At 35.9% G+C, this 13,034-nt stretch overlaps 1 protein-coding gene across 12 annotated transcripts in view; it reads right to left on the reverse strand.

The window, feature by feature from the left end:
• Window positions 1-13,034, reverse strand: part of DMD (dystrophin) — a 2,265,680-nt gene that overhangs the window by 1,235,869 nt on the left and 1,016,777 nt on the right. For all 12 annotated transcript variants that reach the window (XM_070503127.1, XM_070503123.1, XM_070503121.1 and 9 more), the window contains 2 exons: window positions 6,828-6,998; window positions 776-958 (listed from right to left, as the gene is read on the reverse strand). In XM_070503127.1, coding sequence (XP_070359228.1) covers window positions 776-958; window positions 6,828-6,998 — 354 coding nt within the window. The remainder of the gene's footprint in view (window positions 1-775; window positions 959-6,827; window positions 6,999-13,034) is intronic.

The following is a 13,034-nucleotide window of genomic DNA, read 5'->3' on the forward strand; positions in this document are numbered from 1 at the left end:
CAACTAGTGAGCAGTGTCTGACAGTATCAGCATTTGGTAGTAGGTAAAGTTTTGTGCTCCTTGGCACAAATTCTACTGTAAACAAAGATTATTTTCACAAGGAGGATCACAGTTTGTTTTCGATGCAGCTACATGGTCATCATTTGAGGCACCTGAATTCTTTATCAACTATTTTCTGACAAGCATAATCCAAGGAGTAAGGCATGTGGGAAAGATAAAGCAGAACTTAGGATAATCAATATAATATAAAATGCCCCCTCAAAAGCTAGTTAGACAACATGTCTTGTAAAGTACTTTAGAGGGCACAGCAATTATTAAAGACAATTATAGTAAAATACGCTTCCCCACAGAACACCTTCCTGCTCAGATGCTTATGACTATGCACCTTCAAATATATGAAAAAAATAAAGACCAACTTCTGTAAATCTTAAGAAAACTTATTTACAGGATTTTGTGACCTAATACGAATAATGGTAATAATATGAATTAGAATGAGAGCAGCTCACAGTTATTGAGGCTCAGTACTTTAAACAGAATATCTCATTTAATTTGCTCAACAGACTGTGAAATAGGTACTATTTTCATGTTCATTTTACAGACAGGAAACAGGTTTATACATGTTAAGCAACTGGCCTAAAGTCACAAACTTGTAAGTGCCTGAAGGAGGAATTCAAGCCTAAGTGGATTTACACCAGAGTCCATGTGTTTAATCCCTATGCTTCACATACAACCAGAAATTGACATATAACTGCTAAAGATCAAGAAAAGCACTGACTTCCAAAGTCTTGCATTTCCCATTCAGCCTGGTGCAGAGCCACTGGTAGTTGGTGGTTAGAGTGTCGAGTTCCTTTTTTAAGGCCTCTTGTGCTGTAGGTGGAGCTTGAGCTATGACACTATTTACGGACTCCGTAAGGAGCTTCACTTTTGCTTCTTTTTGCTGGGCCTCCTCTTTAGCTCTCTGAAAAATAAAGAAGACTCTCTTAGTACCAAGGCAATGACTTTACTTCCAAGATGCATTCCTATATGTCATATACTTTCTTCCTCACATCTCTGTTAGAATGAGTTTAATAAAAATAAACCCGATACTGACCCCAATCACCTCCATAAATTTAGGTTTAGTTAAAATTGGAAACTTGAAGGAAAACTTTATAATCAGAATGTAATAGATCTTTAATTAGAAGAGTTTGAAAAGTAGTCAGTATATGGGTATGCATGTATTTGTGGATATATATATATATATATATATATACATATACACACACACATATATATATATGAAACAAGCGAGAAATGAATATTTCAATACTAACTAGGTTCAAAAATATCTCATAGTCTAGAATTTAAATCACTTACAAATTCCTCGGATGAGTAATACTGAAATCAGTACAATATCATTATTTAAATCAAAAGATAATATAGAAAAGTCTTCTTAATGCTATATTCAGAACCATATTTTTATAAAAGTAAGTTGTGTTCAATAACTGAGAAAACAACACATAAGATAAAGAGAAAATGAACAGCAGGCCCTGACATGAGGGGCTGGCCTGGCATTTACTGCTATGCCTTGGTCTTCTCCTGTTGAAAAGAAGCTGTTTCACAGAATATCAACATCAGACAACGCTACTTTGTTACCAGCGTGGATCATGACAGCAATACCACTCGATAATCCATAATCACGTTAGAATACAAACAAAAACCTAAATATTGTCCAAACCACAAAACACCAAACACACCCATATCCTGGTTAACATGAGTTACCATTACTTCTTTATCAATTACATTTTCAGCCTTACTCTAGTCTTACCTCCTTCTAGGAAAAATTCATTAAGATACCCAATCATAGAGTCACTCCCACTTGCTGAGAACATGCAATCGAGAGCAAAGCCCTTAAACCCTCCCTTAAATCATTTAACACAAACCCAAATCCTACAAAACGTTCTTTCTAATATGCTCTTACACAAACTACAGTTCCCTGAGGTGTGTATTCTCCCTCATTAGCAAAAGTAATAAACTACAGGAGTGTTGTTGTCGGTCTTTGGTTGGAGGGTATTTATACTCCTTAACAACTTCCAATGTGTACATGCATGTTAGAAATACACACACAAACACACACACAACGTATCTTTCATTTGGATTACTCCAAAGGCCAACCCTGGGGATGAGCTTTCAAGCATAAGTCGTTTATGTGCGATGCGAAGGAAATACTGATAATGGAGACAGAAAAGGGAGGAGAAATTATAAGGGTATACTTATTAATTAACCAGCAACCACTGTGGTGACTGGAGTTTAATCCTGAGAGCAAGCTCTGGGAAATACATGCCTCAGGGTGATCCCACTCAGGGGTAAAGGCACTGTGATATTTATACACCACCTCCCATCATTGGTTGAAGGCTGTGGGGGGGATGTTAATTTCCTAATACATGAAGCTGGACACACAGATGGGGAAAGTGGGATTCAGTGGCCACAGGTAGCCCTCAAGTAAAGAAATGAAGGTTCTCGCAGGTGGAAGTTGGGCCTACATGCAATGTAGTAGTGACCGAAAGAGGATATGGGCAGGAAATGGACAAGGTCAGCTATGAAATACCTTTATATTTTTCAATGCAGTCACCCTATGCTTTTGCATTTAGTCCCATAATGCCTTAAGAGTATACAATATGATGGAAAACACAAGTTGTTTTGACTATTAGATGATTGCCTTCACTGATTTTAATTTAATTGATTGAGATTTTTAGTTCAAAATTCTAAATAAATCTGTTTTTTGACGTCACTGAGCATGGGATTCATTTCTACGCAAATCGTATTTTGGCTATCACAATTTTAGCATTACAAACAACTTTGATAACCATTAATCACTTAGTATATTCTGCTGTGTGCTATGACAGACATGTTGTATGTGCTACTTCGTTGGCTCTTTAGTAAAACCTTGTAAGATGTGTCTCGTTATCTCGATATTATACATCAGAAAACTGAGGTTCAGAGAGTTTAAATAGATAATCCTGGGAGTTATTTCTTTGCTTTCTCATAGTTTCTATTGAGCCCATCTCAAATCCTCCGTGAGATGAAGAAGGAGCATGTTGTAGTGGAGCCAAGGAATGAAATTACATTTAATTTATGCAACTAGCAAAAACCACAGAATGAGGAACACTTCTTTCCTTGATCTTTAGGATTTCATAAATTCTTTTTAAGAAAAACAGGCTTAAACGTTGAGAAAGATTCAGAGAAAAGGAGATCATGATGAATTTCTCCACTGTTGGGAAAGATAGAAAAGTAAATGACTGGTATAGTTTAGACATAATCCTCATCAGAAATAGGAGAACCAGAAAGGGAGCTTTTGCTCCCCTTATATTCATGAATCTAACCATCATATGCTCAGACACCTTTCATTGTCAATATCTCAAACCAGTGGTTCTCAAAGTATGGTTCCTTAGAACCATTTTGGAACCTGTCCCTTGGCGTGACCTGGAAACATTTTAGAAAGGAAAAATCTCAGGCCCCACCCCAGACTCATTGAATCAGAAATCCTGGGGTGCGGATCTGAAGTCTGTTTTAACAAGTCCTCCAGGTGATTCTGCTGCTCACTCAATTGTGAGAATCACTGCTCTAGTCTATCACCCAGACAAGGAGAATAGCAAATACATTTACGGAAGTTCTCGTAAGCACTAGGACTAGAGTTACAATAGTGTAAAAAATTAAAAAAAGAAAGAAAGAAGAAAACAGTTAAAACTGAAATTCCAGAATTTGTTTAAAAGGGTTTAATATAAAGTGTACAGTCATTGCAGACTTCCAAAAGAATTTTGAAGTCAGGTGTTGCTTATCAAACCCTCCCCTAGGCTCTTTTATGTTAATTGAAAAGTTTTGTTTACAGGGGGGAAAGTCATCAAAACAACATTATCATTTTCAAGTAAAACACAGGAGAGAAAAGTAAAGAAACAGAAGGAGGTCTCTACTGTTTCTCTGAGTAAATCAGGGAGAGATGTCAAAGTAGGTCTGTCAATCTCTTCTGGCAATAATGATAAATTTGCTCTCAATATGAGCACAGGTGGAAGCCTGGACAGGGTACTATCACTACCCCCTAAAGAGTGAAACAGATCCAAAGAGATTACCTTGACCAGCAGGCAGAAAACACAAGAAATGGAACCTTCTTGCCAACTCCCTTCACTGTTATTGCCAGGGGCTGCCTGAGCTCTTCCTCTTCAATATTACCCAGTACTACACCAATTTTGTAGCTAGATCGGTTATTTAAACCTGCAAATCAATGTGGACTAACTGGTTGGGCCACTCATTTCAAGGACTGTTTACAAAATTTTAAAATTTGAGACAGTCTGCTCTCCAGCCCTGGAAAAGAAGAAGGGATCTGACTGGGTGGTTAGCCAGATAGGCAAACTGTTCAAGGAGAGAGGGAAGAGGGCCAGATGCAAACAAAGGAACTGGGCAAAACAGAGCAGCTGAACACAAGCTGAGTGCTGAATATCTACGTAGGGATCTGAGGCGCTATTCACAGAACAGAATAGACTAGAATAGAAGGGGCTGGGGCTGGGACGAGATGGGACAGGATGGGATGCCATGGAATATATTCAATCTTGTTGGTTCTACCACAGATAAAGCCTGTGACTATGACTAAATTGTTTGACCTATTTGGGGATTTCAGTTTTCTCATTAGCAGAGAGAGAAGTGTGGGCTATTTTGCTTCCAAAGCACCTTCTAGCTCTCACATTCTATAAGGACATAATTGTCCTAATGGTGACCTCCCCACAGTCAAATTTAGACTATTATATTCCCTTGTTTGAAACTTTACAATGGCTTTGTCATTTCACTTAGAATGAAAACTCCTCAGTATACTACAAGACTCTTGCAATAACAGATATATATCCACCCCTCAAAATCATCCCATGTCATTTATTCCCTTTTACTCTCTTCAGGGAGGCAGGCCTCTTTCTCTTCCCAGTTAGCCTTAGGGACTTCGCTGGAGCTCTTCCCTCTGATTGAAATGTGCTTCCATATGATTTCTTTAAGTCTGGCTTCATATCTCAGACTAAATATAATTCCTTACAAATGCCCTATGAGTCAACCCTTTCTAAAAATAGCATCCCACCCACCCCCAACTCCCACCTGAAATATAATTATCTTTATTTCACAATCCTGGTTTATTTTTTAGGCAAATTATCATGATCTCAAATGAGTTTATTTCTCCATTCACTGCCTGCCCTCCCCTACTAGATTGTAAATTCCAAGAGTCAGGTAGCTTTTATGTCTTGTTCACCACACTATATTCAGTGTCTAGAAGGGTGTTTGGCACATTGTAAGTATGCAATAAATATTTATTGACGAATGAATGAGTAATATATAGTATTATTAGATTAGAATGATTTTATAGTTCTGTTTTTTTTGTGGGGTGGTGTGAGAAAGATGGGCCCTGAGCCAACATCCGCTGCCAATCCTCTTCGATTTTGTATTTGGGATGCCACCACAGCATGGCTTGATGAGCGGTGTGTAGGTCCACATCCAGGATCCGAGACCGCAAGCCCTGGGCTGCCAAACTGCAGTGTGCAAACTTAACCACCAAGCCACCAGGTCAGGCCCAGAGAATGATTTTGTAGTTTTTAATACGCTAGAAACTATTATTGTTTATCCAAATATAATCTTCTTCATGTGTTTTAATATGTGAGTATTTTCTGCTATTAATTGTAATAAATTTCATTGAATGACCATATAAATTATATAATAAAGTACATGTAATTAATTTCTTACCATGCAACATCAATGCTAATAATAATGGTAATAATAATTATCTAGTTTTGGGCATCTACACTGTACAATGCATAGCGTTAGGACTTTCATGTTTCATCCTTCTGAAAAGCAGGTAATTTGGTACTCATTTCACAAATGAGGGAATCAAAGCTCAGTGGATCTTTTTAATTTGCTCAAGGTTACACAGTTTACGAGGAGCCAAAGCAGGTTTCAAACCCAAGTGTCTAGCTCCAAAACGATTTTGCTCTGTCATGAGGCCTCGAAACAAACAAACATATATTAATATACTACAAAGGCCAATATGGTTAGATTATGTGCTATTGCTAGGACATAAATATAATTGTCATTATAGCTGCAAATCATTGAGTACCCACTCTGAGCTAGGCAATTTACTTACATGTAAGTTTCAATCCTCAGTTCATACTTTCAAGTTAGGAAATGAGATGATTTACACGTGATAAAATAGAGGGTTACAGTGAGTACTGAGTTGCCCAAGGCCATACTGAAACGCCATTGTGTAGATTCAATTCCAAGCCTCACCTTAAATCCTTGCTACATAGCAGTTTCTGTGGTTCTAAATCAATGTTATTATTTTTTTGTCCTATCGTTTCAAGAGAAGTGCATGTAAACTCAGTCCTTTTTATCCATATTAAAGGTCATCAGTTAAGATAGTTAGTACTTCCAAATTCTAAGAAAACTCTTTAAACCATCATAGTAACACAGCCTGTTGACTACATCTGCAACTGTCATTTCAATGATACTTTGACACATTTTCAATTTGAATTTACATCAGCTAGAAGCAGCTAATGTGAGTAGTCGAGTCCAATCCCTTAATACTATATAATTTCAAGAGAAAAGTCTTCCAAACTGTGATTGTCAATACTTATATTTTGACAAGGCATTGAAATTAATAAATAAAATGTTTAAGGATTCTACCTAATGTATATCAAACTTGAAGCTAAATTAAGAATCAACCTCTACTCCTAAACCAAGAAAAGAGCAGATTGTGCAGAATCACAAAACAAGGTTACATCTTTCTCTTTTTCTTTATTTGCTTTGTTTTATTTGGTTTATGTTACCTTCATCTCTTCAACTGCTTTCTGTAATTCATCCGGGGTTTTATATTCAAAATCTCTCTCTAGGTATTCTTCTTCAGCTTGCGTCATCCACTCATGCATCTCCGATAGATCCTTCTGAAGGCTTACAGTTTTATCCAAACCTCCCTTTAAGGCTTCCTTCCTGGCATAGACCTTCCATAAAACAAACCAACAAACAAAGCATGAATATTGAAAGTCACAAAACATCATCACCGTATTATTATAGAGCAGTCAGTAAATAATAGAAAGCTTAGATAAAAAAGATGAAGCAAGAAGTAAAAAGCTTATATAAATGAGGAAAATAACTCCTGGCGATTGGGTACACAATTTCACATAAGTGCTAAAATAGGATATAGCCCTTTACGTGGCATCCTTAATAAAACGAACAGATTCCCCTATGACTATAATTCAGCTGCTGTGTGTGGTAATGCTTTTCTGCAAATAGAGAATAGAGAAAAACAATTTTTTTTCATAGGACGTTTCCACTGGAAAAGTAAATTTATTGGCACACACAGAAATAGAAATTCTTTGTGCTCTCTGATACTGTTTTACAATTTCAAATATTCTAGAAACTTAATAACGATATACCTACAGAAAACTCAAAAATCTGAAAGAAAAAATAGAAAATGGATAACGGACATAGTCATGTAATTCACAGAAAGAAAACTAAAATGTGGAAGGATGCTCAGCATCACTTATAATTAAGTGATTATAAATTAATATGAATTAATGCATTTTCAAATGTAAGACGGGCAAAAAATAATTAGTGAAAATGCCCAGTCTGGGCAGGAATGTGGGCAAACAAAGGTTTTCATACCTGTTGAGGGAAATATCCAACATAGTACAACCTTTTGGACAGTAAATTGGCAAAATGTATTAAAATTTGTCACATTCATAATTCTGAGTCAACTATTCCACTTTGAAGAATGAATCATACAAAACAAAGTGTACAAAGTTGCATGTACACTGCTCAATTCAACTTTGAAGACAGCAACATACTGGAAACAAACCCAAATGTGTTTTCATGGAAGATTACTTAAATAATTAGTTAAATAAATTGTAATATACACAGACATACACACACAATGAGCTACCATGTAGCACCAATACATCCGTACTGAAGTGAAAGTTGTTCAGTATATAATTTTAAGTTTAAAAAGCAAGTTGCAAAACCATGTATGTGATAATAGATTTGTACTTTTTAAAGCCTCATGCATTTCTGAAATACTAACTTCTTACAATAGAATTTATTAGTTATCAACCAGAAAGATAGCAAAACTTAAAATACCCAAAAGAAAATCATGCATGCTAATGGCTTGTTAAAAAGTACCCTGTTGTACCACACTGAAGGAAAATCTCAATTTTGTATTAGAATGATTATATACATAGTGCCTCTCATTTACCTTCAAAAGTAACTCTAATCAAATGATGTTATTCTTCTCCTGGGACTAAGTAGAGTTTTATCTTTTAAGTAACAGAGTTGTAATTATAAAGTCTTAATATATAACGCATAGTTTTAGTATAATGAAGTTTTCATGGTATTTTACCAAACACTAAATATGTGCAGAACTATCATGTTAATTTTCCAATCATCTTTAACTTCACAATCATCTTAAGCCTAATAGTGTTAAATTGAAACTATATTAAGTTCTTTATTCTCCTAGGCAAATGTAGTACCTGCTCTATTGAAATGTAAATAAATGTTTCACTCTGATACAGCTAAAATATGTCTAACAATTATACTAGTTAAGGTATAAAGATTATTTTGCATTGTCACTGAGCCTATAATAAGCCTAAGTAAATATGCTGCTAAATTTCTACTCAGATGCTCTGCTATAATCTTTTGAGGTAGTTAGCAAAGCGACAACAATGTTAGAGCGACTAACAGAACTTAGCCAATGACTTGTAGTAAAACAAATATTGCATGCTCTAAAACTAAACCAGAAGAAAGGATCAGGAGTGATTTGGTTTTTGCGGAAAGAAAGGTAGGAAGTCATTCTGAGGTGACAGCACGAGTGTATTCAAAAGAACACCAGCTTTGGAATCAGGATACTTGGACTCAATCACTAGCAAGCTGAGTGAATCTGGAAATATCACTTCATTTCTCTTTATCTCAGCTTCATAACTAACCTAACAGTTGGACCAGATGATTTCCATAGTCTATTCCAAATTTAACATTCCACAGCTCTACAACTGATCAGAGAGACAGAGAAACTTTTTGTGATTTCATATTTTAGAAGGATTTCTGTGACAAGGTTTAGATTAAACTGACAATTTTTCCTCATCTTTATCACATTAGTGATGCCAACATTCTAGCCTTAAATTGCCCAATCTACCCCCACAGTTTCAGATTACATTGCCTCAACCTCATAGATAAAATAGAAAGTTCTTCATGTTTCCTGTCCTAGAATTTGTAAATCTAAGAATCATAACTGCCCCTCCCCACTCCACTTTCCTTTTTCCCCTCTGCTTGTTGAGATATAAATGACATATAACATTGTGGGAGTTTAAGGTGTACAACATGATGATTTGATACACGAATATAGTGTGAAACAATTACCACAATAGGATTAGTTAACACTTTTATCACCTCACATAATTACCATTTTTCTTTTTGTTGTGAGAAATTTAAGATCTACTCTCTTAACAACTTTCAAGCACATAATACATTATTGTCAACTATAGTCATCATGCTGTAATTTAGACCCCAAGAACTTATTCATCATATAACTGGAAATTTCTGTCATTTGACTGACATCTCTTCATCTTCTCCACCCACCAAACCCTGGCAACCACTATTCTACTCTCTCTGAGTTCAGCTTTTTTAGATTCCACATATAAGTGAGATTATACAGTATTTGTCTTTCTCTAACTTCACTTTGCATAAAGCCCTCAAGTTCCTTCCAGACTGCTGCAAATTGCAGGATTTACTTCTGTGTCATTGCTGAAAATACTCTATTGTATATATACCATACTTACTTTACCCATTCATCCATTGACAGACACTTAGGTTGTTTCCTTATCTTGGCTACTGTGAATAATGCTACAGTGAATATGGGAGGGCAGACACGTCTTTGAGATCCTGATTTAATTTCCATTGGAAATATAGCTAGAGTTGGGATTGCTGGAGCATAAGGTAGCTCTAGCTTTAATATTTTGAGGAACCTCCATACTGTTTCCATAGTGGATATACATCCCTGTCAACAGTGCACAAGGGTTCCCATTTCTCCACATCCTCACAAGCACTTGTTATCTGTCTTTTTTGATGATAACCATTCTAATAGGTGAAAGATCATGTGCCTCTTTTTTTTCAGGGGAAGATTTGCCCTAAGTTAACATCTGTTGCCAATCTTCCACCCCCACCCTCACCCCCTCAAAGTCCCAGTACATAGTTCTGTATAATTCTAAGTTCTTCCGGTTATTCTACATTAGCCATTGCCACAACATGGCTACTGACAGATGAGTGGTGTGGTTGTGTGCCTAGGAACCAAACCCAGCCTGCCAAAGCAGAGTGGCTGAACTTTAACCGCTAGGCCATCAGGGCTAGCTCTCATTGTGGCTTTGATTTGCATTTCCCTGAGGATTAGTGATGTTGAGCATCTTTTCATATACCTGTTGGCCATTTGTATGTCTTCTTTGGAAAAATGTCAATTCAGATCCTCTGCCCATTTTTTATTCAGACTGTTTGTGTTTTTTGCTATTGAGTTGCATGAGTTCCTTATATTTTTTAGATATTAACTCCTTATCTTATATATGATTTACACTTTCTTCCATTCTGTAGGTTGTCTTTTAATTTTGTTGATTGTTTCTTTCGATGTACAAAAGCTCTTTAGTTTGATGTCATTCCATTTATTTATTTTTCTTTTGTTGCTTGTGCTTTTGGTGTCATATCTAAAAACTTGTTGCCAAGACCAATGTCAAGAAGGTTTTTCCCTATGCTTTCTTCTTGGAGTTTTATGGTTTCAGGTGTTATGTTTAAGTCTTTAATGCATTTTGAGTTAATTTTTGTGGTGTAAGATAGGGGTCCAATTTCACTCTTCTATGTTTATCCAGTTTTCCAAAAATCATTTATTTAAGAGGCTATCCTTTTTCCATTGAATATCCTTGACTCCCTTGTCAAATATTAGTTGTCTGTATATATAAGGGTTTATTTCTGGGCTCTCAATTCCCTTCCATTGGTCTATGTGTCTATTTTTATTACAGTACCATACTGTTTGTATTACTGCAGCTTTGTAATAGAGCTTGAAATCAGAAGTGTGATGCCTCTAGCTTTGTTCTCCTTTCTTAGGATTGTTTTGGCTATTTGAAGTTTGTGGAGGTTGTGTGTGAATTTTAGGATTGTTTTTCATATTTCTGTGATAAATGTCATTGGAGCTTTGATAGGGATTACACTGAATCTATAGATGGCTTTGGGGCATATGAACATTTTAACAATATTAATTCTTCTGATCCATGAACAAAGGATATCTTTCTACTTATTTGTATTTTCATCAATTTCTTTCATCAAAGTCTTACAGTTTTCAGTGTACGAATCTTTCACCTCCTTGGTTAATCTTATTTCTAACTCTGTTTTTGATACTACTGTAAATGGGATTGTTTTCTTTCTTTTACAGATAGCTCATTGTTACTGTATAGAATCGCAACTGTTTTCTATATGGTTCTGAACATTGATTTTGTATTCTGAAACTCTACTGAATTTTTTCATTCTAACAGTTTTTCGGTGAAGTCTTTAAGATTTCCTATATATAAGATCATATTACCTGCAAACAGAGACAATTTTACTTCTTCCTTTCTGACTCGGATGGCTTTTACTTCTTTTTCTTTTGCTCTGGCTAGGACTTCCAGTACTATCTTGAAGAGGAGTGGTCATAGTGGGCCCTCTTGTCTTGTTCCTGATCTTAGAGGAAAAGCTTTCTACGTTTCACTATTGAGTATGATGCTAACTGTGGGCTGGTCATATATGGCTTCTGTCATGTTGAGGTACATTCCTTCCGCAACAAATTTGTCGAGAGTTTTTATGATGAGAGGATGTTGAGTTTTGTCAAATGCTTTTTAAACATATATTGAGATGATCGTGATTTTTATCTTTCATTAATGAAGTATATCACACTATGTAGTATATTTTCATATGTTTTTGTATTACTGATTAATGTCCTTTCATTTCAGCTTGAAGAATTCCTTTCAGAATTTCTTGTAAGGAAATCTAGTGGTGATGAACTCCCTCAGCTTTTGTCTAGTAAAGTTTTTATCTCCACTTTTTTCGAAGGACAACTTTGCTGGATAGAGTATTCTTAGTTGGCCTTTTTTTTTCCTTTCAGCACTTTAAATATATCATCCCACTCTCTCCTGGCCTGTTAAGGTTTCTGCTGAGAAATTCACTGAAAGTCTTATGGGGGTTCCATTTTAGGTGACAAGCTTCCTTTCTGTTGCTGCCTTTAAAATTCTCTCTGTCTTTGATTTTTGACTGTTTTAATGTGTCTTGGAGAAGATATTTTTGAGTTTAATTTGTTTGGTGCCCTGTGAGCTTTATGAACTTGGATTGTGAAATCTCATTCCAGATTTGAGAAGTTCTCAGTCATTATTTCTTTGAATCAGACTTCTGCACACTTTTCCTTCTCATCTCCTTCTGGGACACCAATAACTCACAAATTGCTTCTCTTGATGGTATTCCATAGTGCACATCGATTATTTTTACTCTTTCTTCTTCATTCTCCTCTGACTGGATAATTTCAAAGGTCCTGTCTTCTACTTCATGGATTTTTTTTTCTTCACATGATCTATTCTACTGTTGATGCTCGTTAGTATATTTTTCATTTCTTTCCTTGTATTCTTCAGTTCCAGAATGTTTCATTTTATTATGATTTTTCTTTTTCAAACTTCTCATTTTGTTCATGTATTGTTTTCCCAATTTCATCAAAGAATCCTTTTTTCTTTTCTTATAGCTCATTGAGCTTCCTTAAAACAGCTATTTTTATCAGACAGGAAGTCTTTATCAGGTAAATTGTGGATATCTAAGATCTTGAGGTTGCTTACCAGAAAATTATGATGATCCTTTGGTGGTGTCATGATTCTTTGATTTTCACTTTCCCTGAAGTCTTGCATTGCTATCTTTGCATTTGCAGCAGCAGTCACCTCCTCCAGTCTTTACTGACTGACTTCAGGGGAGAAGTACCTTGTGTAAGCCGTTCT

This window comes from Equus asinus, chromosome X (assembly GCF_041296235.1).
Source record: "Equus asinus isolate D_3611 breed Donkey chromosome X, EquAss-T2T_v2, whole genome shotgun sequence".
Lineage (NCBI taxonomy): Eukaryota > Metazoa > Chordata > Mammalia > Perissodactyla > Equidae > Equus > Equus asinus.